The sequence below is a fragment of the Chinchilla lanigera genome, unplaced genomic scaffold (assembly GCF_000276665.1).
Source record: "Chinchilla lanigera isolate Chin_1 unplaced genomic scaffold, ChiLan1.0 scaffold00051, whole genome shotgun sequence".
In the NCBI taxonomy this organism is placed as follows: Eukaryota; Metazoa; Chordata; class Mammalia; order Rodentia; family Chinchillidae; genus Chinchilla; species Chinchilla lanigera.
In genome coordinates, this window is record NW_004955452.1 from 6,442,931 (window position 1) to 6,470,376 (window position 27,446).

Sequence of the window (27,446 nt, forward strand, 5' to 3'; positions counted from 1 at the left end):
TTTAGCTCAGCGGCAAAGCGCCTGCCTGGCAAGTGCAAGGTCGTGAGTTCGGTTCCTGGTACCGGAGAAAAACCAAAAAAAAAAAAAAAAAAAATCATAAACTCTAAAAGCCCACCCCATGACTGCAGGAGGTTTTCAGGGGAACATCCAGGCACAAACCATAACAGTAACTTATTGAGATCCTGACTCAATAAAACAAGAAAGAAGCTGGGCATGGTGGCCAACGCCTGTAATCCCAGCACTTGGGAGACTGAGGCGGGAGGATCGTTGTGAGTTCAAGACCAGCCTGGGCTACAAAGTGAGCTCAAGGCCAGCCTGAACGCACAGAGAGACTCTGTCTCAAAAAAAAAACACACACACAAAAAAAAAAAAGAAAGAAAGAAAGAAAGAAAGGAAAGAAGGAAGTGGGGCAGGAATGTAGCTCAGTGGTATAATGCCCCTAAATCACTCCCAGTACAGCAAAATAATAATTAAATCTTAACTTCTCTGTGGCTCTGACAAATGGCATTGCCCTGAGCCTCAGTTCCTTCTCTCAGGCGTAAGAGGAATTAACACCAGAACAAGCAATGTCTGTGGCACAGCGTTGCTGGGAAAGAGAAGAGAACATACGTAAAAACATGCTGGGGTAAGCAAAAGCAAAAGCAGCCACCGCGTGCTAGGTAGAGATCATTACGACAGCTCTGCCTTTAAGGAAGACACGGAGGTAGATAACAGCGTCTTGGGTGGAAGTGGGATGCCTAGTGCTTCTCTCTTCTGCAGCGAAGGATTCATCTGCCCTCCAGGGCTTGGCCTACTCTGCAGTCTGGTGTGGATTCAACTTGCCTGGACTTGAGTTCAGCATGAGCACAGCGCAAGCATAAAAGCAAAGGGGCTGGTGCTTCGCTGCAGCTGTGGCTCAGCCCCACTGCCAGGCCCTCATGAGGCGAGGGCCCAGCCATCAGGGTAGCAGCCCACATATGGGCAGCTTCTCCTCTTTGGGGTTGTGTAGCCACCCCTCTGGCAGAGGGACAGGGCCCCATGTGTAAGCTGGGAGATGCTGGGAAGCGGGCAGGAAAGGGAGACACCTGAAGCAACATACAGGGAGTCAGCTCAGGAATCTGTCCAATTTTAGCCCAAACCCAGTAAGGGAGGCAGAAGGGCCCGCGGTTAAGAGTGAGCAGGGAGACCAGGCGGTCTGGTCTCCTGCCACCGACCAAACATGTCCCTTGGCTGGCACTGAACCTCTGACGCTCAGTTTCTTCATATGAAAAGGGCATCTCAGACATTTCCATCTCAAAGGGCTCTTCCCAGGAGATGCTGTATCTTGAAGTAGAGCCAAAGGAACCACCCAGGAAGAGGTACTGGCCCCTCTCTTCAGTGTTTGTTCCTGGGTCCTGAGAGGGCCCCTGGCATCAGGCACAGCTGCCAGAAGCAGCCAGAGGCCAGGGGACCCAAGCCACACTTGGAGGTGGCCCTGCAGAAGCAGAGCTTGGTCATGGTTGGTTTCAGGCTGAGCCTGGCCACAGGCCCAGAGCCACTGAAGCCTCCACCAAAGGAGGTGGGAGCCCTTTGGAGCTCCACAGAACCTGCTCCTTGTCACCTGTAAAATCTGCAAAACTTCTGCACAAAGACCATGATGATGACACAGTTCACAAGACGGGCTTGGTAAAAGCCAACCACTTCCATGCACACGGAGGTTCCCTGCAGCCCACTGAGGCCCCCTGTCCGGGATGTACTGACAGCCAGCCCACACTCCTCCCGGCAGAGGCCCAGGAAGGTGGGAGCCACAGACGCAGGCTTGGAGGGCCTCAAATACTAGCCCAGAGCTTTGAAAACTTGCTCAGATGACACTTTGTAAGGAACCAAAACTGGTATTTGATGCCAAGACTACTTGATTCCAGGGGCTGAGTTCTGCCTTCATGCCAGGCCTGGTGACGAAGAATCTCATCCTCAGCACAGGTCTGTGGTGAGGACTGGGTGGGTGGCAGGGAGCTCCTCACTGATGAACAAAGCACAGGGGGTCAAGGGTCCCAGGCAGGGGGAGAAGCTGCCTGCTGTCCTGCTCTCCTGCCAGCTGCTCCCCGCCCCGGAAGTAAGTGCACTGTGCCCAGGAAGGAGATAAGGAAGCCTTTGTCAGCTCCTGCTTCCGCCTGGCTCTGCACTGGCTTGCTGTGTGATCCTGCACACGGCACAGAGGCAGGATGCTCATGCCTCCCTGCGGCAGGGAAGGACGGATACGTGTGGCAGCGAGAACTGAGGAACAGCCGCTGCTCGGCAGGACGCAGAACTTGGGCAGATTACTTCTAATCAGCTTCCTCACCAGCCTCCCCTTGAGATGGGGATGTTGAGAGTGACAGCACTTACTGAAGGCTTCTACCTCCTCATCCTACCCAGTGAGCTAGGCACTATCGCACCTATACCACAGATGAGAAAACTGAGGCTCAGAGAAGCAATGTTACCTGCTCAAGTTAGCAGGTGGCAAGGCCAAAAAGAATCCAGACCCAGGAAGCTGATTCAAGAGCCAGTCAGTGCTCACCCTCCGGGGTGTTTCTCAACAGTTCCTCATCTTGCAGCACCAGGAGAACGATCTGGGTGACAGTTCTCGCAGTGCTCCAAAGGTGGGCACGAGCAGGGCTCTCTCGGAAAGCCCACAGAGCAGATACGTACTGAGGATGGGTGCTGCCAGGGAAATGGAATAAACTGTTCCTGAACATGAGCCTCCATGCTGCCCCAACTCTTTCAGTAGGTGATACTCTGGCCTTGGGTCTCCTTGGCCAGATAAGGAAGGCAGATGACTGAATAACCAAATGTTTCTTTCGCCCTGACTTCCCGGGATTCACCGTTATCCAGTTTCACCACTTACTGGGTAAGTCAGTTAACCTCTCTGAGCCTCAGGGTCCTCATTTATCAAATGGGGATATCTCAACCCAAGTCAACAGGGCCAGGTGAGGACCACCCCAGATAATGAAAGCAAGGCCCAGAGGCAAACCAGATAAGGCAGGGCTGGAGCTCGTGGTGCTGGTGCCTCCTACACCACTACAGGGCTTTCTCTCATCACCGGTCACTGCCACTAGAACACATGTCACTCCAGGACCTCGCCCAGAAAGCAGACACCAGGGCTCTCCCCAAGCCCCACCCTGGGCCAACAGGCACTCCCAGGTGGGCCCTGCCTGACTCCCTGATTATCACTGCCTTGGTGCTTTCATGAGCTGCAGCTCCAAGAGGCGACGAAACTAGGGCACCGGGAACCACTTCCGCTGCCGTGTACCTGGTACTGCGTGCGGTGGCTAAACACCTGGTAGGCAGAGTAGAGCCTACCTGGGCCAGGGCTCTAAATCTTATCGTACCTAATGCTTCCTGAGAAGGAGCAGGGTAGGTGAGAGAGGTAAAGGGCACACTTGTTTCTGGATTCTTGACCTCAGCCAACCCTGTGATACTGCTCAAGGGGGCAGGGAGCAGGGGTCCTGGCTTGACTTCTTAGGTGTGCAGGGCAGGGGGGCAAGCTGAAGCCCAGGTCTGGGGCCACAGTTAGGATACGGAGGGTGCTGTGACCTACTGGGTCAAAGCTCCCACTCCTCTGCTCTGCCTTCCTGCTTCTCTGCCTTCTTAGACCAGAGGACGCTGGGTGCACCTCACTGTTTGGAAGTTCTAGTTACCCCAGTGGCCCTGGCTAGGGAAAAGGGGAATACTTGATGCTTGAACATTTTGTGAAGTGCCCTTCCCCTAGGAGGAAGCCCTACAGATAAGGAATAAGAGGGTGAGCTAAGCTGGAACCCAGAAAAAGTAGAGCCCTCTGAGAGAGTTCCCACTCCCCAGGAAGTGGCTGTTCAGACTCTTTAGGAGTCAGAAACCCTTGGTTCAGTTCTGGCTCCCTTACTTGCTGGCTCTGGACCTTTCTTAGCCCACAGATTGCTCTTGTGTGAGACGACAGGGCTGGTTCACTTCTCAGGGGTCTCCTCCAGCTCTGACAGCCTATGGTACCACGCAATAACTAGCACAAGCACGCATCACTTTCCATTTTGCTTTGTGCTTTCATGTACATTATCTCATTTAAACCCCATGGTATCTCTTGGAAGTGAGTACAGATTCTATTACACTAACAATGAAAAAACTGTGGGCCGGGGATATAGCTCAGTGGCTCAAGTACCAGCCTGGCAAGCGTGAGGTCGTGGGTTCAATTCCCGGTACCAAAAAAAAAAGAAGAAAAAACCAAAGCGCAGGGCATTTTTAAGCCAAGAACATACAGACAGGGAGTGACAGAGCCAGGACTTGCTCCTGATCTCTGGAACCCAACCCTGGTCTGCATGTAGAGTGAAGCTGGACAGACCTAGTCTGGGTAGAAGCTGAGTGACAGGTTCCGAGGATTATCCCGGACTCCCCCTCTCCAATAAAGGAGCTCTTTTCAAAAGATCAGATTTTTTTTTTTTTTTTTTTTTTTTTTTGACAGGGTCTTGCTGTGCAGTTCAGGCTGGCCTTGAGCTCACTTTGTAGCCCAGACTGGTCTTGAACTTGCAGCGATCCTCCTGCCTCAGCCTCCCAAGTGCTAGGATTACAGGTGTGCCCTACCACATCTGGCTGATCAGATTTAATTTTAAAAGTAAGGCGCAAAAGAAAATGACCATGAAAGCTAAAAAGATGGTGTCACAGAAGCCAAGACTAACTAAAAGAGTGATTAGCACAGCCTGGGGAGGGTGTGGGGAAGGAGAGCTACAGACAGGATGGTTATTGGGTACAGGGGTGCAATTGAGTAAGAGGAGTAATACCCCATGTTCCATAACACAGCAGGTTAAGTAGGGTTGAGTTCTGCCTGGAGCAGGGGTCCCAGCTTGACCCCTGAGTATTTCAAAATAGCTAGTAGGAAGGATTTTAAATCCTCCTAACACAAAGAAATAATAACTATCTGAGGGGATGCATATATCAATTACCCTGATCTGACCAGTACAAATTGTATATATGTGTTAAAATGTCACACTGTTCCCCCTAAATATATACAATTACTATGTGGCAATTAAAAATAGAAGTATATTTTACAAAAGCAGTATAGATAGTATGCTTGTTTTTATGCTAATTTTATTAAAAAGCAGTTCACACTACCACAGAGAAAAGCCCAGCTGGGCACACCAAACCACTAAGAGCTCTTAGCTCAAGGGGCAGAAGAGCAGAAGGGATATAACTTGCTTTTTTTCTTGTCGAGACAGGGTCTCACTTTGTAGCCCAGGCTAGTCTCAAACTTGCAATCCTCCTGCCTCAGCCTTCCAAGTTCTGGGCCTACAAGTATGCACACCATGCCTGGCTAGACTTTTTAAAATACTTATACAGTGTTTGAATTTTTTCTTTTTCTTTCTTCTTTTTTCTGGAAAAAAAATGGAAGGGAAATTTTCTGAGCACCTGCTCTGAATCATAATTCAGTATTAAACACTTTATTGTAACAGATCATCTCATTTAATTCTCACAACAACTCCACAGAGTATAAGAATGCTCAAGGCAGCTTTCTTCCTAATAGTCAAAAAAGGGAACCAACTCAAATGTCTATCACAGCAGAACAAGCTGGCTGTGGTGCATTCCACAAGGCAATACAGGACAGCAATAGAAAGAACAAACTACTGGTATAAGAGACAGCAAAGAGGAACTTCACAAATACCTTGAGCAAAAGAAGCCAGACACAAAGGGTACCTATTCTGTGATTCTATTAATAAGAAGTTCAGAACAGGTAAAACTATGGATGACTGTGGCCATCAGAATAGCAGCTGCCCGGGGGGGTTGTGGGGATACAGACGAGGAAGAGCCAGGGACTGTCCAGATGTCCTTCATCTTGATCTGGGTGGCTAACATGGATTCAGACATTGTAAATACTCATACAGCGGCTTGCTTTAAGATGAGTGCATGTCATGGTATGAATGCATGTAATTCCTCAATTAAATAAATGAGGGAGGACATGGGGATGAGAATTATCTGCAGAAAAATGACACTCACAGATCAGGTCATCAGCCTGCAGTAACAGAGCCGGCAGGGAGCAGAGCTGGGACTCAAACCAGGTCTCTGGACTCTGGTGACTATAAGCTATCAGGCTACATTGACCCCTGACTGCCCAGAACAATGCCTTAAATCTCCACCTGTGGAGCCATCCAGGCGCCTTTAGAGGCGGCCTTGCTCCTGGTTCAGATGTAGGGAGCCAGTGCCACAAGCGACAGTTGTTCAGACCCCAAATGGAATAAAGCTCACCAGAAGCCTCAGCACACTGAGAGGTAATTTTTAGCCAACAAAGCCAAGTGGGGGCAAAAGTCAAGGCAACTAAAATCTTTTCTTTTTTTTTTTGAGACAGGGTTTCACTATATAGTTCAGGTTGGCCTTGGACTCACTATGTAGCCCAGGCTGGCCTCAAACTCACAGTGATCCTCCTGCCTCAGCCTCTTGAGTACTGGGGTTACAGGTGTGTAGCACTACGTCAGGCCCAGCTAAAACTTTAAGCTCAGTTGGGAGCTGGGGCATAAGGAGGCTTGCTCTGTGCCAGGAGAGGGTACCTAGCACATATCTACCACTCCTACCAGGCCCTGGCTCACAAAGTGGAATTTCAGATGTGAAGGATCAGGGCTTTCAGGCTATACAAGGGCTACACAGCACAGCTGGTCTAAGCTTGGTTCCAGCACCTGGCCCCGGGGTCTGACCTCTGGGCCATGCTGCCTCACTTGCCCACTGGGACCCTAGCTCCTGTTGACCCAGAAAAGCCAGCACTCATGAGGCTGAGTCAGGAGGATCACTGTGAGTTTGAGGCCAGCCTGGGCTACATCATGCTATGAATGCATGTAATTCCTCAATTAAATAAATGAGGAAGGATATGGGGGTAAGAATTATCTGCAGAAAAATGACACTCACAGATCAGGTCATTAGCCTGCAGTAAGAGAGTCTGCAGGGAGCGGAGCTGGGACTCAAAGCAGGTCTGCCAGTCCCTCCACCACTCTCCCCAACCAGAGACCAGGCCTGGAGGAGCTGTAAGGGACTCAGCTCTCCAGAGCCACCGCATCCTGCTTTACATTCCCAGCCCTGCCCAGGCTCCCCACCCCTCCTTCTCCTCCTCTCCGAGGGAGCCACCCCTGCTGCTTGGCACAGATCCCCCTCTCCTGCTACATCCTTCCCACTCTCCCCCAACTCCTACACAATCCCTGTCCCAAACCATTTCCTGCAGTTTCCCATCTGATCAGTTTCTTAGGAAGGGTAATTATCCACCGACAGAGGAGGCGGAAAACTCCTAAGAGCCAAGAACACTGAGAGAAAACTTCATCTAGTCCATTCTCCACCTGCCAGGCCAGCCCTGGTCCTAAACACAGGCCGGTCGTGGTCATGCCTCCCGCTAAAACATTTGCAGTTTCCACCATCTGCAACATACCCCACACTCTTTCTCTACTTTGAATCTGAGGCGTCCCTGATTGGCTCCAACCTAGGGTCAGGCCTCGTTGCCAACACATTCTAAGTGACAATATTGCCAAGGCCCATCTGCCACCAAGGCCCGTGTTGCATTGTGCTATGTCTCTGTGTCACTTCAACTGCTTTGTGCTTTAGCTGTACACGTCTGTCTCCCACCAAAGTGTCAGCATCTCAAGGGTAGGAACCATCTGCCACACAGGTGTGCCTGACACACAGTAGGTGCTTGGGGGCAAGCTGAGCAGGGAGGGCAGGGAAAGGAGGGCTACTTACACTACCACAGAGGGGCCTGGGATGGATATGGGGAGAGCTGTGTTCAGCCTCTGCCACCACCCACTGCAGCCCTTGGCCAAGTCACTTCCGCTCCGGCCTTCTGCTTCCCCCTCTGAAAGATGACAGAGCGGGCCGGGCTCCCTCAGCATTTACCAAGCACTCCCAAGCTCATTGCTACGCTCCCTCCTCAGCGTGCTCATTTAACTTCCTCAGCTCTGCACGTGGGGCCGCACAGCTGCAAGAACAACAGCCAGAATTTTTGGCTCCTAAATGCTTATCTGTTCCATTGTGCTCCCTGGACTCAACGCCTGGTCTTGAAAATCCGGCTGGGCTCCAAAGTCTCATTGTAGGTGTGCCTGCTCCTGGCTTGACAACTTCAGGCATGACCCAGGGTTCATCTGGGAAGAGGCACATCTAGGTCCTGGAGCTCTGCGGTGCCACACCTCCCACGTGACAGGTCTGGTGACTATCGGTCTGCTCTGAGACTGGGCAGGGGAGGGGGAGTCAGCAGGAGTCCCGCAGGGCCCAGCACGCCCCTCAGCCCCTCCTTCTCCCACATGCCCTTGCGGCCCCCTGCTCGCCTCCCTGGTAACCACTCTCCTAGGCTGGCATTCCTGTCTGTGGCTACCATAGCTAGAGGGAGCCATAGGGGGAGCTTTGCTTTGCTGTCTCACAGGCCCAGGCTGAGGTCCTGGTAGGTAGGGACCTCCCGCTCAGCTCTGTGTGGCCAGCCAGAGCACAAGCCGCTTCCCCATCTCTGACCCCCAGGCTGCCCGCACATCCCTCCCCAGGTCAGATCACACCACTCCGCTCAAACCTTCAACGGTCCACACAGCACCCCCATCACCTCTTACTGCCCGACCCAAAGCCCACAGCCCTCACATAGTCGCACTCTGCCTTCCTCTTTGTTTTCATACTACCCTTCCCCTTCCACCCTACTCTTGCTGCTTCAAACACCAGTTCCTCAAGGCCCTGCTCTTTGAAAGGTGGGCTCCTTCCTGCCATCCCCTTGGAGCCTGTGCTGGCCACATGTAGCCTCCTTACAGCCTCTGTGTCTCTTTCATGTTTGTTTTCTTCTGGACACTCATTGCTGCCTGACACTGTCGGGGCCGCTGTCCAGTGCTCTCCACTGGTACAAGAGTCCCCTCACATCAGGAGCTTCTTCTACATTGATCCTAGCTGTGTCCTCGGCCTTGAAAATAGAGCCCGGCACCAGAGGAGAAGGAGCTGGGGTGGGGCATATGCTCAAGCACAGGAGGCCAGGGGTCGGGGAGGCACTCTGAAGAGAGGACGTGTGAGAGCGCCAGCCGGAGGCTGTCTGTAGGCAGTGTTCCAGGCTGGGAAAGCGAGTGCCACAGCCACATGGAGGAAAAAGCCTGGCAAAGCCTGGCATGTTGGTGGAACACAGGAAGGCCAGTGTGGCTGGAACATGGGCGAGAACGGCAGGAAATGATGTTGAGAAAGGTACGGACCACAAACATCTCCCTTCAATTTTACGCGGACTTCCTGAGATGTACCAGAACAGTTTTCAGCTGGGAACACCATCTTCTGGTTTGTATTTCTACCAGGTCACCCTGGCTGACTGTGGAGAACTGATCACAGGCAGACAGGAGTGCAGCTGAAGACCAATCAGGAGACCATGGAGTCACCACGAGACGCTCATGGTGTGGACGGGAGAGCAGGGAAAGAGACACAGTGAAAGGGCAAGCCTCTGGTCCACGCGGAGCCCTGGCCCAGGCTACACCCCTCTGGCCGGAGTTCTAGATGATCAGCCATTCAGCGGCCCACCTACCCAACCTTCTGCCTCACCCAGCGGGCTGAGGTTCCTCCTAGGCAGCCGCCCACACCGGGGGCTCAGAGCCTTGGCGGGTTTCACAGGCCTGTCCTGCCCTGCCACCTCACTTCCTTCTCTGGGGTCCAGTGAAGGTGCCTGCATCCAGCCTCTTCTTTCTGTTCTTCCCAGCCGAGTTCCTCCCCTCCCCGGAGGCCTCCTGTGCTTTCAGCAGTAGCACAGCAATCACCAAGCGCTTAATTATCCCGATTTACTTTCTTGAGGTAGCTGTGAGCTGGATAAAGGCAGATACCATGACTCGCACCCTTTGGGGTTGTCGTGAAAATCAGACAACAACGTACTCTGTCGAACCCTAAGTAGGAGGCCGGCACTGGCAGGGGCTCAACAAACACTAGCTTGCCGCTCATGGCCCTGTAGGGAGATACAAGCATGGCTGAGCACCTCTGCTTTCTCTGCCCACCCACACAGGCGGGAGAGGCACATCTGGTCGAAGGATGGGAAATGTCCCAATGGGTTTCAAAGGCAAAGGGTAATGATCTGCATTACCTCTGGCTGATATAGTCCCATCTCTGTGCCTTTCTCCAGCCCTCCCCTCCAAGTGAGCAAGCAAACTCCTGTTCAACCTTCAGGATCCAGCTCAAAGAGCTGGGAAGTCTTCCCTGATATCCCACCCATGTGCCCTGCACAATACTCCGCAAACACTTGTTTCCGTGTTGGCCTCTCCACTGAGGTTGGGATTACAGTACTGTGCATGTATTCATCTTTCTATATTTGGCTCACCATTTATCCGCACTACTCACTGTTTGACCAGTATAAACTTCCTCTCTCCCAACTAAAGACCAAGATCAGACAGTTCAGCTCACAGTCTCACTTTATACCCCTGTCCCCAGTAGTGATGATGACACTCAGCTCCACCCTAATGACCTTTGGCTTGACCCCCACCCTCATCTCTTCTCATCTCATCTAATCTCTTTCTTTTTTGTTGTTTTTATTTTTTTGAGACAGGGTCTCACCATGTAGCCCAGGCTGGCTTCAAACTCACCATGATCCTCTTGCCTCAGCCTCCAGAGTGCTGGGATTACAGGCATGTACTGCCATGCCTGACCTCTTCTTTTTTTTTTTTTTTTTTTTTTTTTTTTTCAAAAAAAGCTGGGAATTACCAGGCGTGGTGGTGCATGTCTGTAATTCCAGCATTCAGGAGGCTGAGACAAGAGGATTGCTTGGGGACTTGAATTTTGATCCTTTGGCCTAACTCCCCAGAGTGCTGGGATTACAGGTGTGGGCCACCATCCCCAGCTTTATCCTTCCTCTAATGCTACAGGACCAGTAGCGGCTCCCACTACTGAACATGTACAGTATCCTCAGAGCCTTGCAGCCATCACTCCATTTGACCAGGGAAGCAGACTGGCCCAGGGTGATGCAGCTAGGAAGTGGCAGAACTTTCTAGGCAACACCAGCACAACCCACCTGGCACTTATCATAGCTAGGCTATTTTTAAAACCATTATCTGTTCTACAAAATTGAGTGCTTTTATGACTACACATCCAGGTGTCTTACAAAAGCACATTTTGCTCATTAAATGTTTCAGGAGATGGGTGTGGCTACTCCAGTTAGGTGGTAGAGGGTAATATAAATGGTACAAGGGAGAAACAATGCAGGAATTGGGATAGGAAGCCCTTGGTCTGGCTTTAGCTGTGCTATAGACAGGTCACTTAACCCTAAGGCCTCACTTTCCTAATATGTTTTTTTAAAAAAGAGCATTTCCCTTAAAAGATGGGGGTGAGGGCTAGGGGTGTAACTTAGTGGGTATAACTTAGCATGCACAAGGCTTTAATCCCCATTAAAAAAAAAAAAAAAAAAAACAACCAAAAAGGCACGATGGTACATGTCTGTCATCCCAGCTACTCAGGAGGCTGAGGCAGGCAAGCTGAGGCAAGTTCAAGGGTAACTTAGCAAGACTTTATCTCAAAGCAAAGAAATAAAAAGGACTGGGGGTATAGTTCAGGGCTCCCTAGTTTCAATCCTAGTACCACAGAAAGAGAAAGGAAAAGCAAAGCAAAGATTAGATTAGATTTCCTGCTGGATGGTGGCACATGCCTGTAAACACAGCACTTAGGGAGGCTGAGGCAGGAGAATCAGAAGTTCAAGTTAGCGAGACCCTGTCCCAAAATTTAAAAAAGGGGGCGGCACTGGGATGTAGCTTAGCAGTAGAGCATCCAGGGATTGATCCCCCGTACCACATGCACAAAAAAGTTCCCTAATACATGTAGGGAAGTGCTATAGCCACCCTAGGGGTTTACTCATTAAAAGGATCAATATATTTTATCCATAGCCACCTCTCCCATCACTGGACACATAGCAAGGCACCAAATTGTCTTTGCTGAGTAGTTCTTCAGTCACTGCAAACACCAGCCAGTTTCTTCCTCTAGATCCTAGAGCTACCATTTATTATGTTCCCAATGTGCTAAACTCTGAACCACCACTTACATGGGTGCTCTCCCAGCATCCTCCCCAGCCCGCCAGCTAAACGTTACTCTCTGTAACAGATGATCAAATTAGCACTCTGAGGGTAAATGACTTGCTCAAGGTCACAGTGCTACAGAGAGGTAAAACTAAGATTTGAGCTGAGGTCCATCCAGTTGCAAGTCCGTGATCCTAAGGCTTGTGAGTGTGGTTCTAAAGGGAAATGCTCTGGAACACTCCTCTGCCACTCAGAGGTTCTGTTCCAGGTAGGAGCTTTTCTGGCCCTGCCCAGTGAATCTCCTTCAAGCGCCTCAAGGACATCCTGCTACCCTTCAAGGCCTAGTTCAAAGATCACTTCACAAGGCCTCTTCAACCTGCCCAGTGGGGAGGGCTCTCTCCCTCGCTCTAACTCACATACAATTCTACCCGCACCTCAAGTCCCACCCACTTGCTATTGCTTGTCTCTTCTGTGTCCCTACTGTGTCCTCAGACTATGAAAGAAGCAGTTCTGCCTCTCTCTACAGCTAGGCAGGGCGGGTTCAGTCAGGGAGGGTGGTGGAATACCTGCTCTCCTTCCCCCATCTAGCTGTAACCTCAGTCTTAGGCTTTAGCTAGGTGAGTTGACTCCTCCCCATGCTGGCATCCTGCCTACCTGGTATAGCATCCAGATTCCTGCAGGTCCTAGCCTAGGCCCCAGGAAAGAGAATCTTGTTTGACGGCAAAGATGCTGTGAAAAGCACTGCACCCAAGTTCAACACTGGCTTGTGGACCACAAGCTCCGAGGGATTCAATGAGTGAGAGTAGGAGCCTCAAAGCTGGCTGGTTCAGTGGTCCTGAGCCTCACACTTGCTTTTGCGGTAAGGACCGGTATGGCCAAGGCCCAAGAGTCTCCCTGATCCTTGATACCACCCTACCACATGCTGCCCTTCTTCAGGTTTAAATGACCCACTGGAAAATTGAGATTTTCCAGTGCTTAGATATCAACATTGAGCCAAAGACCACAGCCCTTTCTCTTGACCTACTCCTCACCTACTACCTATGTCCTGCTGTCTGGAGACCCCTGAATGCGAGAGCAGGAAAGGGCCGTTTCTGCCATAAGTTCATGTATAGCGCAGGGCCAGTCCTCTCTGGGCCTCAACTAGAAAATGAGAAGCCTTGTTCAAAACATCTCTATTCTCCCTTTGGGCCTAGAGACACAGGTTATGAGAGGGTTCCTTTTACCACTAACATTCTAGAGTTAGAATATGCTGTACTTTTCACTCCTAGAAGTAGGGTGAGAACAGAGAACAGGGGCCTTAGTCCCTACAGTAGAGGCCAGACAAAGGTTCCTAGCATGGTGCCCTCAAAACCCACCAACCTTGTGAGCCTGTCCCTTGAGTTAGCTGTCTCCAAGGCGGCTGCTTCCCTTGCCAGGGCCTCAGAGATGTGTTTGGGCCCTAGCCATTTAGGAAAAGGGGCGGGAGACCTGAGTCACACCTAGGGTGTGAGCTAGGCTCACCATGGCAACGCAGCAGACCCAGGGGGCAGAAAGAAACCTGTCCCTTCCCTGCTGCACAGTGCAGAAACAGCTTGCTTGACTGCTTTCATTCTCCAATTCAGAAAAGCTTTTGTCTACTTTAAGGAATCCTTTGCCCTTCTCGTCCCTTAAGACACAGCCCACTTGTTCCAACGGGGCTCATTCCTCTTGCCTCAAAGTTGTTGCCCAGCTAAACCCCACTCATCCCAGGACCAAGCACCAATTTCTGCAAGGAGTCATTCTAGACCAGCTAGTCCTTAGGCAAAAGTATTGAGCCTTTATAATCTGTAGCTACTATGGGCCCTCCTCCACCCTCTGACAAAAGCCCCCATACACAACTGTGTGCAGAGTATTTATTTTTGTTTGTTTGTTTGAAACAGGGTCTCCCTATGTAGTTCAGGCTGGTCTCAAACTCACAGCAATCCTCTTGCCTCAGCCTCCTAAGTGCTAGAATTACAGGTGTGCGCCACCACATCTGGCTGTCTGCAGAATATTCCGGAGGGATCATGAACTCCACCATGGACTCCTCTTTAGAAACCTACATACCAGAACAGTGAGCCTCCAGTCCATTCTCCCTCCTAGGCTAGAATCCCCTAGTAAGCCCTCCTGAACAATTCGCCTCCTCTTGCCCCCACTAGATCACTTCCAGAAGCCTCCCTCTTCTCTGACCTCCCAGCAACCCCACCTAAACCACAAAACTTCCTACCTGTTACTTCTCCCTTGGGTGTTATCATTGCTTCCCCTATGGGCCCATTTCTTCAATCCCATAATCATCAACTGGAGCATCAACCTATACTTGAGAAATATGTGCTTTGAAGCCAGGCTCCATGACAGCCCTGTACTTCCTGCCCTCCTCCCCCCAGTGAGGCTGTGGTGAGCCCCCTCCAAGTGCCTCACAGCCCACCCAGGCCTCTACAGAGCAGGAGCTCCCCTGAATGGACTGACCTTCCTGCTGGAAAGCCCCTACAGAGCTTTCATAAAGAAATCAATAGCTAGGGAACTAAGACCTGACTGGCCATAGGTCTGTGTGCAGGAAAGAAGCAGAGCTAGGACTTCAGTACACATAATTTCCCACCTATGCCTTCTCCCTGCCTGTTGTCTTACTTCCCCTGTGAGCACATCTTACAGAGCTCTTTTTGGTTATGTTGGGGACTTTCTGAAAACTAAATCTGCCCTCCAGTGTACACAGGCTCACACACTCATATATGCAGAGAATTTCTAAAGAGATGCACAGAAAAGTTAATAGCAGCTGGGCGTAGCTGTATACACCTGTAATTCCAGCACTCAGAGGCTGAGGCAAGAGGATTGCCATGAGTTTCAGGCCCTGTCTCAAACAAACAAAAACAAAAAGAAAAGCAAAGATAACAGCGGTAATGTGTAGGGTATCACACCATGACCAGGAAGGTGAGGAGAGAGACTTACTTTTCATCTTACTACCCTTCTGCACTAGGTTTTACTTTGGTGTTTTTGTTTTGCTTTACCATGAATACGTTTTACATGTTTTATTTATTCATATAAAAATAAATCTACCATAGAAAGGAGTTTCTGGCCCCAGCCCACCCCCAACACACATAAAAACAAAGAGACGCCATAAGTAAACCTGTCCAGGTATGACTATAAATTAACGAGATTGCCTTCTTATACAGTTTATGGCCACTGGTCTCATTAATTCACAGTCACAGTGCAGTTTATGGCTTACGGAATATTCTACAGAAGAACTTAATTCAATTAGTGCTCTTGGCAGCTCCCTGAGGAAGCTCTGGTATCTCCCTTTTACTTACACAGATGGAGAGCAGACCAAACAGACCCAGAGAGACCCCATCCAGCCCACAGAGGAGGCCCCTGCAGACCATCATTAGAGCCGGGCTGAGGCAGGCGGCCACACAGCACCACTTAAACACTGGCTGAGGACTCAAGCCTCACTCTCCAGCGTCACTTCCCGTTAAATCCCCTGGCCTGGAATTCAGCCTGGCACCCAATAGCTTCTGGGCTTTTTTTCCCTCCCTCCTCTCTGCAGGGGCAGCCTGGTTTCTAGTCTTCTCCAGTCTCTGCACGGACCCCACCTCCCCAAGGAAGTCTGTCACATCAGTGCTCCATCATTCATTCGTTCCCCAAACATGTGCCGAGTCCTTCCCCTGCACAAAACACAGAGCAGCAAATGAACACACCAGGGCCCTGTCTTCAAGGCGCTTACATTCTCATGGGACTAGGTACTAAGTATAGCCAGCCTATCTGATTCCCTTCCTTCCTTCACGACTCCGCCCAGGTTCTGTCTCCTCGGAGAGGCCTTCTCTAATCACGCAGGCCTCAGGGACTGCCTGCTTCCTCTGCACTTTGCCTCTCTGCAAATACCCACCTGAGTCTCATCTCGTCTCGTTCTGAACAGACTGCAAGCACCTACTGAGCAAGGCCTGGGTTTCGCTCTTCTTCGGGCCACAAGTTAAATGCCTGCTGGCTGTTCACAGTCACAGTACCTCTTCCACCCGAGCTCTGAATTATCTGCTCTCAGTCCTGGCTGGCCAGCACACAGATACAGCTTCACCTGGCACGCAGCAAATGCCATGTAAGTGTGAGCTATTTATTGTCTGGGTGAGCTGTGGGCTCTGTCTCACACACAGCTGGGACTTCACCCCTCTGCCTTCAGCGGCCTGGTCTCAAACAGGTTCAGCGCTGTGGAAGGGCCAGTCTGGAATTAGAGTTAAGTGTCTCCCAAGGGTCTAGTCTGGGTAGAGGGTACAGGAACAGAACTTCTCACCCTGAACCTCAGTCACAGCTGCTTAGGGACATATCTTTGCAGGAAAGAGCTCCCTAGGATATTCTAGGGAGCCCCTTAATTTGAGTAAGTACTACTGGAACTCAGGGCACAGATCTAATAAACCCTCAAACTGGCCCTAAACACTGGATGAGCATTAGGGGGAAACAAAGGAAATCAGAATGATCCCAAGGAAGGAGGAGCAGTCCACTGATTCAGGCCCAACCCAAAACTTAGTTCAGTTAAAATTAGATTAGCCTGTAAGATTAAAAATACCCACATATAATCACGGGCCGCCTTAAAGTATCAGTTGATGTTTATTGGCATCTAAAGAGACGGTTTGGCCCAGTGCGGTGCGCACAGACAACCTTGGGGAGACACGTCTGACTCAGACATTTGCAGGGGGAGTGAGGGCTGTGAGGAGGCCCTCACAGGCGATGGATGACTCAGGAATAACCCAGGTCCTGGCTTTGCTGAGCGAGCCCTCGCCTGCCTCAGAAGGAAAGGGGGCAGGTGGGAGGCTGACAGGGGGCGGAGGGGAGGAGGCAGGCTTGCCTCCTGTGTTCAGGCTGCCACTCCCAGAGAAGCCTGGAGCCCCTTGGGGTCAGGTCCCTGTCATTCCTGTGTTTGTGAACGTCACTCTCTCTGGGATAGGATTTGGAGTGGATCACAGTTTGTTCCCCAAATCCAAGAAGTCATCCACAGAAAACAGCTGTACCCCTAAACCTTCCCAGTTCCGAAAGATAAGGGAAAAATGAAATTTGTGAACTAAAAGGGCCCTTGAAGTCAGCATGATGATGAAAAGAACAAGGAGTGAGACAGATCCTGGCTTAAATGCTGATGTTTTCTAGCCTCTGAAATAGGAACTTAATCGACAGCAATTAATGTAATTTACAAATTTTTAAAAAACATCTTACAAATGAGGGAATGGTGAGGCATGGTGGCACATGCCTACAATACCAGCACTTTGGGAGGCTGAGGCAGGAGAAATACAAGTTTGAACCCAACCTGGGTAACTTAGCAAGACTGCCTCAAAATAAAAAATAAATAAATAGGCTAGAGAAACAGCTCAGTGAGAAGACCCTGGGTTCAATACTCATTGCCACCAACAAAACAAAAAAAACACCTTAGAACTGAGCCAGCCAGGCTCCAAACCACTGGCTTCTTTAGCTCTTCCTTCTCTGCGGAACTAGTGTCCCTCCTGACTTAACATTCAGGTTTCCAACATAATGTACCTATCTGGTCATTTACTCTCCTCAAGGCCCACTTGGATCACAGGTTCTCCTTGATCCTTACAGTAACCCAGCAAGTTGGCCAGACAGGAAAGAGGATGGGGCCTTGGGTTAGAAGTCCAAGGATGGTACCTTTTGTCACTTTCTTGCTAGTGACCTCAGGGAAGTCACAGCTCAAGACTCATTTTCCTTAGATGTAAGAAAAGATTAAACCCTATACATGCAAGTGCCTTGAAAACAAATCATGGCACTAAAGAGAATTACTACTGCACATCTCCTGCCTTGTAGAGCTAAGAAAGTTATGCCAGCTGCTCCCAACACAAAGGCTGTCTCTCAAGAGACCGTGCTGGGCACTGAGGATAACTAAGAGCAGCCCAGGACTCAGGGGTGGGAGGTCACACTCACAAAGTTAGCCACACCCTGCAGGCTACAGGAAACCCCCTTCCACAGCCCCTCCCCTGCCCAAGGAGGAAAGACGCAAGCTTTGGTCAGATAGCTAAGAGGGCACCAACAGAGAGGTCGCAGGCAGGGTTACCACCCCAGAACAAGAACAGGCCCGGCCTGACCACAGGATTTGTGTAGACCCAGGCAGATTCTGTGACAAAGGACAGACCCAAAGCCAGACGCAAAACACCTACAGCTTTCTCAGGAAGAGTGGGTTCCCGCTGTGCACATCTGCCCCCACCACCACCCAGAAGGAGTCCCACAGTCCTCAAATGCAGGTACAGTGAGCTGGGAACCACTCCTTAAGGGCTATGTGCATCTACTCGGAGGCAGGTATGCAGCTGCACCCCTCTAGGAGGCTATGCCAAGTCGTGAACAGAAAAATAGCAATTCAGCATCATCTAAGATAACCCCTTAGCTGTTTCCTCATCTGCAAAACAGAGAGAGCCTTTATAACATGACTTTACTAGGAATTAAATGAGATTACTTTTATAAAGTGCCTGACACTATTCTGCAGATACCCAATAAATGTTAATTATTATTAACACTCCCTCCAACAGAGGAGATGTCACAAGGCAGGCCAGGCCTAGTGCCAAAGCTGTGGATAAACAATAAGGGAGAAGGATTTGGGGGAGAAAGGGGAAGCAACTATTATGGCCTGGAGTGGGCTAGGAGGACTTCCTAAAAGGGGAGCGCTGTCATTTGGATCCTGAACGTCTCCCAAAGGCCCACGTGTCAAAGGCGTAGTCCCCAGGGCAGTGCCATTACAGCAGGAGGCTGTGGAAACTTTAGGAGATGGGTGCTAGTGGGAGGTCTTTAGGTCACTCAAGGGTGTGTCCTGAAGGGGATGTGGGGACCTCAGCCCCCTCATGGCCATGAAGTAGGCAGTTTGCTCTGCCACACCCCTGCCATGATGTGCGGCCTCACCACAGGCCCAATGCAACGGGGCCACCCCATCACAGACTGGGAGCTTTATAACTATGAGCCAAAGCAAACCTCTGTTTTTGTTTTTGTAAACTGATTATCTCAAGGATTTTGGTGTCATGACAGAAAGCTGACTAACATAGGGAGGAATCTCAAAGGTCCTAAAAGCCGCTACAGTGAATTAGGCAACCTCAAATCAATCTCTGCCTCAAGAGTATCTTCGCCTCACTGATGAGGCAAGTTAGGTTCAGAGAAAGGAGGTGCAGGAATCCAGAGTCACACAGGTACTGAGAGGCAGTGTCAGTCAGGGACAGTGCCCGGGGTCTACGACCACATCTTTCCTTTATACCTGGGCTGGTTGGGAATGAAAAGAAAGGTGTCCCGTGGATGTTCCGCTAAATGAAGCCCAGGTATCTGACCAAGTTAGGCCCTCCAAATGGGAGGCAGTCTTGGGACGTATTTCTTACCTGACGCCTTCTTCCTGGGCCCACCTAACCTCCCCTAACTGTCCTGCAGTCAGTCAGCTGTTTTCCCAAAAAGAAAAAGCCCACCTCTTCCTTTTTAGAGAGTCCCATCTGGGCTTCTTGAGATGGTTTCAAGGTGACCTTTAAGCTGTTTCTTTCTTCTCTCCTTTTGAAAAAAAACAGGAGAAGCCAGTTCTAGTCTCATTTGTACAGGAAACTAATTGCTGGATCCAATATCCAACCATGTGAAGTGGTAGTAATGACCCTATTTCTCCTAGTCATAGACTTGTTCTAAAGAGGAAATGGCAGGACACACCTTACAAAGACCAAAACTAAAAAGCTATAAGATGTAAAGGGACAAAAGAAGTCTTTTTTTGTCCCGGGTCAGGACACAAGATGAATACCTGCTTTATGGGCTCCTGAGCCTCTGCCAGGAGTTCCAGGTCAGGAATATGGGCAAACAACACAGGGGGGCTGCCAGCGGTGAGCTGGGTTACCGTGAGTTCTCGGAGGAACAAGCACGCCCTGGGAGTCAGATGAACTGGGACAAAGCAGAATTCATGCAGAAGCCAAACCACAGTGTGCAGAGGCGGGGGTTGCGGGGGAGGAGCAGCTACCTTTAAGCCTCAGGTACACTCTCACAGTTCTCCCAATAGTCTAAATCTCCTTCAGGCCACTAGCCCTCCCCACGCAGGAAAGACAAAAATCTCTGATGGGTGCGGGAAGAGAAAAAAAGCTCAGAGAGAGGGGAAATGATTTGCCTAATGTCGCCCCAGATCCCAGTGAAAAGAGAACCCAGAGGCATCCATTACTCTAGAACATTAGCTGTGCCCCCCGCCCCCCCGCCAGCAGTCTCTGCAAGTGCCTCCTAGAAGCTTTGCTCTGTGATCAGAATAGGAAGGAAGACTGCACACAGCACTTTCCATTCTTACAAGGAGGGGTAACTTGCAAGGGAGGCACCTGCCACAGCTGACAAAATGAGGGCTCCAACATAACTCCTACCCACGCTGGGGTGTCGAGAGAAAAGGCAAGACCCTAAAATAAGCTCCCAGACACTTGGGTATCTGACACTGCAGAGGGAGCATGGTCTCAACACCATATCCCCCAAGGCAGTTGGTGCCATCTCCCCTCCTCCAAGACCAGCTTGACCAGCAAGGCAAGGCAGCTCAAGAGAAAGAATAAAGTAAGCTGGACAGGCACCAAACCCTGCAACTTTATGGAAGGACATCCAATGGCAGTCTAGAGTTGAGATAGCTGTGATCTTCTAGCATTAGAGGAAGACTGGAGGAGTCAGGGAGGCAATTAATTGCCTCAGGTGGTAAAAATAACGAACATGGTAGCTGCTGCTCACGGAGTGCTCCCTGTATGTACAAAGCCAGCTTTGTGCATACTAATTTATATCATCATATCAGTACACTACAGATAAATTATATTACTGCCCCATTTGGGGGGGTATTTGTTTGGGTTTTGGCCTTTTTTAAGTGCTGGGAATTGAACCCAGGGCCTTGTACATGTTAGGTAAACGTTCTACCACTGAGCTACATCCCTAACCCTTATTTCCTATTTTATGCCTGGGGAAACTGAGACTCAGGGACCATTAAGTGGCAGTGTGGTAGCTGAATTCTACACTTCAACCGCAATTCTAATCTCAGCTCTACGCTGCAAAGGTGGGGGAGATGAGCTTTCTGAGCTTTTCACCATCTGAACAGGGATCCCTTTTTTTTTCCCCTGTGGTACTAGAGATTGAACCTAGGGCCTCCTGCATGTTGGGCAGGCACTATTCCCAGTCCTTTTTATTTTATTTTGAGACAGTCTCACTATATTACCCAGTCTAGCTTTATAGTTGCAATCCTCCTACTTTAGCCTCCTGCATAGCTGGGATTACAAGTATATGTTTCCACTCCTAGCTGAACAGGGACCCTTGAAGTCTTTTGGTCACCTTTCCCTCTATTCTCTTCCTCAGGGTGGCCAGATGCTAGGGCTCTTTTATTTTCCCAAGTCAGAAAAATACTTTTCCAGCCACGCATGGTGGTGCACATCTGTAATCTTGGCACTCTAGGAGGCTGAGGCAGGAGGATCACAAATTCAAGCCCAGTCCAGCCAACTTAGCAACTGAGACCCTATCTCAATAAATAAATAAATAAATAAATAAATAAATAAATAAATAAATAAATAAATAAATAAATAAATAAAAGGGCTAAGGTTTTACTGTAAATGGCCTGGGTTCAACCACAGTCAAATCAAAAAAAAAAAAAAAAAAAAAAAAAAGAAGAAGAAGAAAAAAGAACAGCAATTTTAAAAAATGTCTTTCCAAGCCAAAGACACAGACTTTTTGGAACTGCAAAGGTCACCATACCCAGCCTCTTCACTTTACAGTGGAAACACTGAGGCCCAAGGCTGAGTGACTTGCCTGGGTTTCCAGAGGCAGTGGAACAGCAGAAATGTCAGACCTGCAATCGGCCCCAAAGATCACCTGCAGGGTAGGGAGGCATGACTGCCCAAGGTCACAGAAAGAGGGATGAGAAGCCAGGTTTCCTGATTTCTAGACTGATACTTTGCCCCAGGACCATCTCTGCTCTCCAGCTGCATGGGGTCCAAGACACAGCACTCTGATGGTGACAAAGCAGGCCAGGCACAGCCTGATCCCCTTTGGACTAGAGACCTCAGGCCTGCCTGGAGAAACTTCAGACTGCCCGAAGTGGGGTCTTTGTGGTCATGCCTTCATCCTCCCAGCAGGCACTGAAACCCTCTGCATGTACCAGCCCCCGATCCCTAGTACAAGGGCAGATACAGTTGGGAGGTAAGGGGTTGGAGGGAGAAGGCAATTTATAGATAGCACTTGTGAGGTGTCTTCCTGGTTTCATACAGGCAAATGACATACCATGGTCACTTCACATTCTTACACCAAATTGAGACATAATGTTTCATGACTCAACTGATACAGTCAAATAGCGGTTAAGATTCTTGCCATTTCACAAAAGGGAGATCTACAGAAAAGGCCCCAGCTGTTCAAGGTCATATATTTATGTCAGAATCAGGACACACTGTTCCCCTTGCCCAGATCTTGATTTTTTTCCCAATAAGCTGGCTACCATCAGGGTGTAGATGTGGACAGCCCAGCTTCCATGACCAGGCCCTGGCACTGTGACCGGCTCAGCACCAAAGCCCTGCACCAGGCAGCCAGCTCCTGGAGCTAGCAAAACAGAAGCACCGCTTCATTCCTGCAGCATGTCCCACAGCCTGCCTCACACCAGTCTGGCATCAGCACTCAGCTCCTGCATGTCCTTGGGAAAGGTGCAAGGCTTCCAGCCAACAGCCTCAAAATCCCCAAACCCAAATCTCCAGGCAAAGAGGTGAATAGAGTCCCAGGACCTTGAGCCTTCCACAGCTAGCGAGGGGTAGGCCAAAACAGCAAAGGCAGCTTGCAAAACCTCTTGGACACCACTGCCAGGGGCTTCTGGGCAATGCAGGCTCAGCTGAGCTCCAACCCAACAATCACCCAGCAGAATAGGGTGGTCAGGTTGGGCAGGGAGCCCAACCCTCTGGGAGGGAAACAACTTTTTTATTTGCTTATCCCAAAAAGAATATTTCAAAGTCTCTTTGGAAAACCCCCTAGCCCTTCTCCCTGTACCTCTCCTACTTGAATGAGTAGTCAATGTCACTGGTCAGACCAGACAGCACCTTGAGACACAGCTGGGTGCCAACCTTGGGTCAGACCTAGCTTCCACCTCCTCCAGCCTACCACCACCTTCAACACAACCTTCAGAAATTCCCATGAACTGTGTAAAGGATGACATTCCTGGGCTGGATACTGACTCAGGGGTTTCTAACCAGCCTAGGCAGACAGAAATGGTAGATAACATTGTGGAGATGAAAAAGGGTGAGGCTATGGGGTCCCTTGGGCTCCACCACACTCATAAGTCTCCTGCACCCAGATCCCTGCTATACCCAAGCTCCTCAGACAGACCAAGTAAAACTACAACCAGAACACCCTCCCAAGAATTAGGTAATAAACTGCACTGGTTGCTGTTGACAGAGCAGAAAGTGCCACTTGCTAGAAGATGCTCCTCTCTGTCACACATAGCTGGGTGCCTGGCTCCCCTCTGGATCTGGCCCAGCCAGAGGAGACCTGCCAGGCCTGGAAGCCTTGCTGTAGGTACACAGTATCAGAACCATCTGAATCCTGCTCTCTCTCTCCTATCCATGCCAGCTTCAATCTTGGGACACCTCAGACCACAAAGGACACAGCAGAAGTTTCAGAAAGACCAAGATGGCAGGGTGGAAGCTGTCTATGGGACAGGAGTCGTTCAGCCCCTTAAACTTGGACAGCCTCGACGGGGCAGGAAGATCGCCAGTCTGGTGGCAGGACAGTAGCATCAAGCAAACCACACTTACCTATCTTCATGAGGCAGGCGAGCAGGATCCAGAGGGAAATCTCAAAGGGTGTGCGCACGTGTTTGTAGTCGATGCCCAGGACGGGAAAGGCCTTTCGATGCTTGGAGCCATGTTCCACGGAATGGTTCTCAGGATGGCTCCCTAAGTGGTGTGTCGTCTCCGGTGGGGCGGTAGTGACATCCCCAATCGAGCGTTCCCGAGGTGGCTCAGACCCGGGGATGGTGCTGGCAGTGGGGCTGAGGACCGGTAACAGGCCCACCAAGGCAACCATCACCAGCAAGGAGGGGAAGATCCGAGGCAGGGACAGCCCCCAAATGCCAGACCACCGAAGCATCCTGCTGCTCCCCCAGCCCGGCAGGCCTCAACCCTTAGTGAAGTGAGAGCAAGATCTGAGACATAGGTAGCAGGGGCAGTAGGTGGGAGAAGAGACGGGAGCAGTCTCTAGGAAAAGTCCATGTTTTAGAGTGGTACTTTCCTGCAAGTAGTCCTTTAGGGGTGGAGGGAAGCTGGGTTCACAATCTGAAACTCCAAACTAGGGAAGTAGGAAAAAAAAAAAAAAAAAACCAGAACGGACCACGGAAGACCAAAGGGTCTGGAACTCCAGATCGGAGACAGCACAATAGGAGAGAATACACCTAGAGACAGAGGAAGGGTCAGGACAAGCGGGACCCAAGACGAGGAAAAGGAAGAGAAAAGGATGGGAACTTTGACTGAGGAAAGTGACCGGGGCGCTGGGACTCGGCAAAGGGAAGGTGGAGGGAGCCTGCGCTAAAGGAAAGGCAACGAAGCGGGTGAGACCCGGTCCAGGAAAGGAGGGAGGGGGCTGGACGCCCAGCCTGGAAGGAAGGAGTGAAGCGGGAAAGCGGCCAGGAGCTTCCACACCCAAAGGAGGGCCGGGGTCCAGGTGCGCCGGGCTGAGAATCCGGGGAAATGGAGGGTGAAGGGAGGCGGAAGGCAGAGGCAGACGGCCTGGCGGGAAGGCGCTTCGGCGCGGGCTGGGGGCGGCTCGCGGCAGGCCGGCAGCAACACGCCCCTCCTGGCGACCCCAGCAAGGCGCCACGCTCCGCCCGGCCCTGCTGAAGTTCCTCTACGACCTGCTCCAGCTCCACGACCCACCCTAGCCTGGGCGGCAGCGGACTGATGCCTCGCTCAGACCAGCGCTGCCACTTATAGGCACCAGCGAGCAGCCGGGGCCGCGGGCTAGAGGAACCTGTCAGCGCCCGCCGAGCACAGCGGCCCCTGTCGCCCAGGAGAGGAAGTCTCGCGAAGAAGAGGAAGTCGAGTCAGAGATGGCACCAAAAAAAAAAAAAAAAAAAAAAAAAGTCTTTAATCTGCGGAGAGCCTAACAAGAGAAAAAAACTGTTTACAAACAGCTTTTATATCCACATTTGTAGTCTTATAAAGGCTTCCCAGTAATTCTACGAAGGTTATAGTCTTATGTATAGTCTTCATGTACCATGTAACCTTGAAAAACTTAAAACTTAGCCTCTCTGTTTCACAGCTTGCTTGCTTTCTTTTTTAAAAATAAAGGTATTCAACAGAACTGTTAACATGCATTTTGCCTGTCTTAGCCAACCAGAATTATATTCTAGGTGTTTGAATTTCAAAAAAGTATTTTCCATTTCACAAAGTTTGTAAGAAATACTGAAGAACATAAAAATTTAATTAAAAATTTTGAGTTTTTTTTTACTGTTACCGTGTATTCCAGGTTCAGGGTTCCACAAACGCTGATGAAGTCACCAAACCAAAGAAGGACGTTAGGAAAGTTTTATTGGAAGAAAGGAGTAGGAGAACAGCTCCTGGAGTTCCAGGAGGGTTCCCAAATGGGGTGACCCTGTTTCACAGCTTTCTTAGCTGTATAGTGGAGATAATACTGTAATAGTACTTCTATGAGAGCAATGATGTGATCTATGTAAAGGGCTTAGAATGCACCCTAGCACATGACATTACACACTGCATTTTACAGAGGAGCAAATAGGTGGAGACTTTGCTACCGTGTAAGTAGTGTATTAGTTTGCTAGGAATGCTGTCCCAAAGTACCATAAACTTGGTGGCCAAAACAACAGAGATGTATTGTTTCATAGTTCTAAAGCCTGGAGGTCTAAGATCGAAGTACTGGCAAGGTTGGTTTCAGCTGAGGGTTGAGAGGGAGAATCTGTTCCAGACCTTTCCTCTACCTTCTGGTGCTTAGCTGGCAATGTTTGGCCTTTTTGATCACGGTAGCATAACTCTAATCTTCACATGTAGTTTCCCCTGGGTCAGGATCCTAATTTGCCTTTTTATAAGGATACCAGTTGGATTGGATTAGGGGTACACCCTAATGATTTCCTCATAACCTGACCATCTTCAAAGACCCTATTCAAATAAGGCCACATTCATAGGCACTAAGGGCTAGGACTTCCATTTTTTAGGGGGGTAGGGGGTGGTTGTACAATTCAACCCACAACAGTAATAGAACTGAGTTAAACCTATGGTGATGATGATGGCTGCATGGTAGAGTCATCATAAACCTTTTAAAAAAATATCTTTACAACTGGGCATGGTGGCACATGTCTGTAATCAGCACTCTTGGAAGCTAAGGTGGGAGAATCGCAAGTTCGAGTCCAGCCTGGGCAGCCTTTAGTGACTTGCAAGACCTTGTCCCAAAAATTAAAAAGGGCTGGGCAAGTAGCTCAGAGCTGGCAGCAAGTGCTTACCCCTGTTGTAAACGTCTCTCATTCCCGCCCTGTCTAGGTTGGAGGAGACTCTGCTCTTTCTGTTGGGCGTGTGGAGTCACTGGATGTGGTCCCTGGTCCTGGACGGAAATGCTCCCTTTCATCCTCTCTGGCCTCCCATCGCTCCCTGTCAGGGAGTCCTTCCTGCTGTCTGACTTGAGTTTGGGCTGAGGCAGCAGGGAGGGAGGGGCCCCCTCAGCTGGGACACCTTGTGAGAGGGCCCCAGGAGATGTGTGAGGGGCTGAGCCTGGGCTCTCAGAGTGTCTCGAAATTAAAAATTAAAATAGTTAGATATGTAGTTCAGAACAAAAGCTCTAAATTCAATCCCCATTTAAAAAAAGAAAAAAAAAGAAGAAGAAGCCAGGCATGATGGCGCATGCCTATAATCCCAGCACTGGGGAGGCTGAGGCAGGAGAATCATTGCAAGTTCGAGGCCAGCCTGGGCTACAAAGTGAGCTCAAGGCCAGCCCGAACAGCATGGTGAGACCCTGTTTCAAAAAAAAAGAAAAGAGAAATACCTAAAATCCACCTTTAAAGATTTAAATTCCATTTTTCCAAGGTAGTGCCCCACTGAGTTATAAGTGTTTTTTCAAAAGCTTTCGTGTATAACTAGGGCTGAGGACCTGTTTTGTTTTGTTTCAGTGCTGAGGATCAAACCCAGGGCCTTGTACGTGGTAGACAAGTGCTCTACCACTGAGCTGCATCCCCAGCCTGAGGTTAAGAATTTTTTTTCTGGTGGTACTGGTGATTGAACCCATTCCTTCACCCTTCCTTCCTTCTTTCCTCTTTCTTTCTTTTTCTTTTTTTGTTTTGAAACAAGATTTCACTAAGTTGCTAAATTGTCAAAGCTGGACCCCAGCTTGTGCTACCATGCCCGGCTTCCAGGTAAGAATTTTTGATTTTTTAAATTTTGTTTGTTTGTTTGTTTGTTTTTCTTCTGGTACCAGGAATCAACTCATGACCTTGCGCTTGCTAGGCAGGCACTTTTGCCACTGAGCTAAATCCCCAGCCCCTCAGGTAAGAATTTTTGAAGTCATCGAAACGCAGTGATGTTTCGCAGAAGACTGAATCAACACCAA

General features: G+C 50.0%; 1 protein-coding gene across 1 annotated transcript in view; it reads right to left on the bottom strand.

Annotated features, from left to right (window-relative positions):
- The window catches only part of Slc9a1 (solute carrier family 9, subfamily A (NHE1, cation proton antiporter 1), member 1), a 58,009-nt gene extending 33,098 nt beyond the window's left edge, over nt 1-24,911 (bottom strand). Inside the window, exon 1 of the mRNA XM_005394895.2 lies at nt 23,654-24,911. Coding sequence (XP_005394952.1) covers nt 23,654-23,987 — 334 coding nt within the window. The 5' untranslated portion in view covers nt 23,988-24,911. The remainder of the gene's footprint in view (nt 1-23,653) is intronic.
- Nucleotides 24,912-27,446: the final 2,535 nt, after the last annotated feature.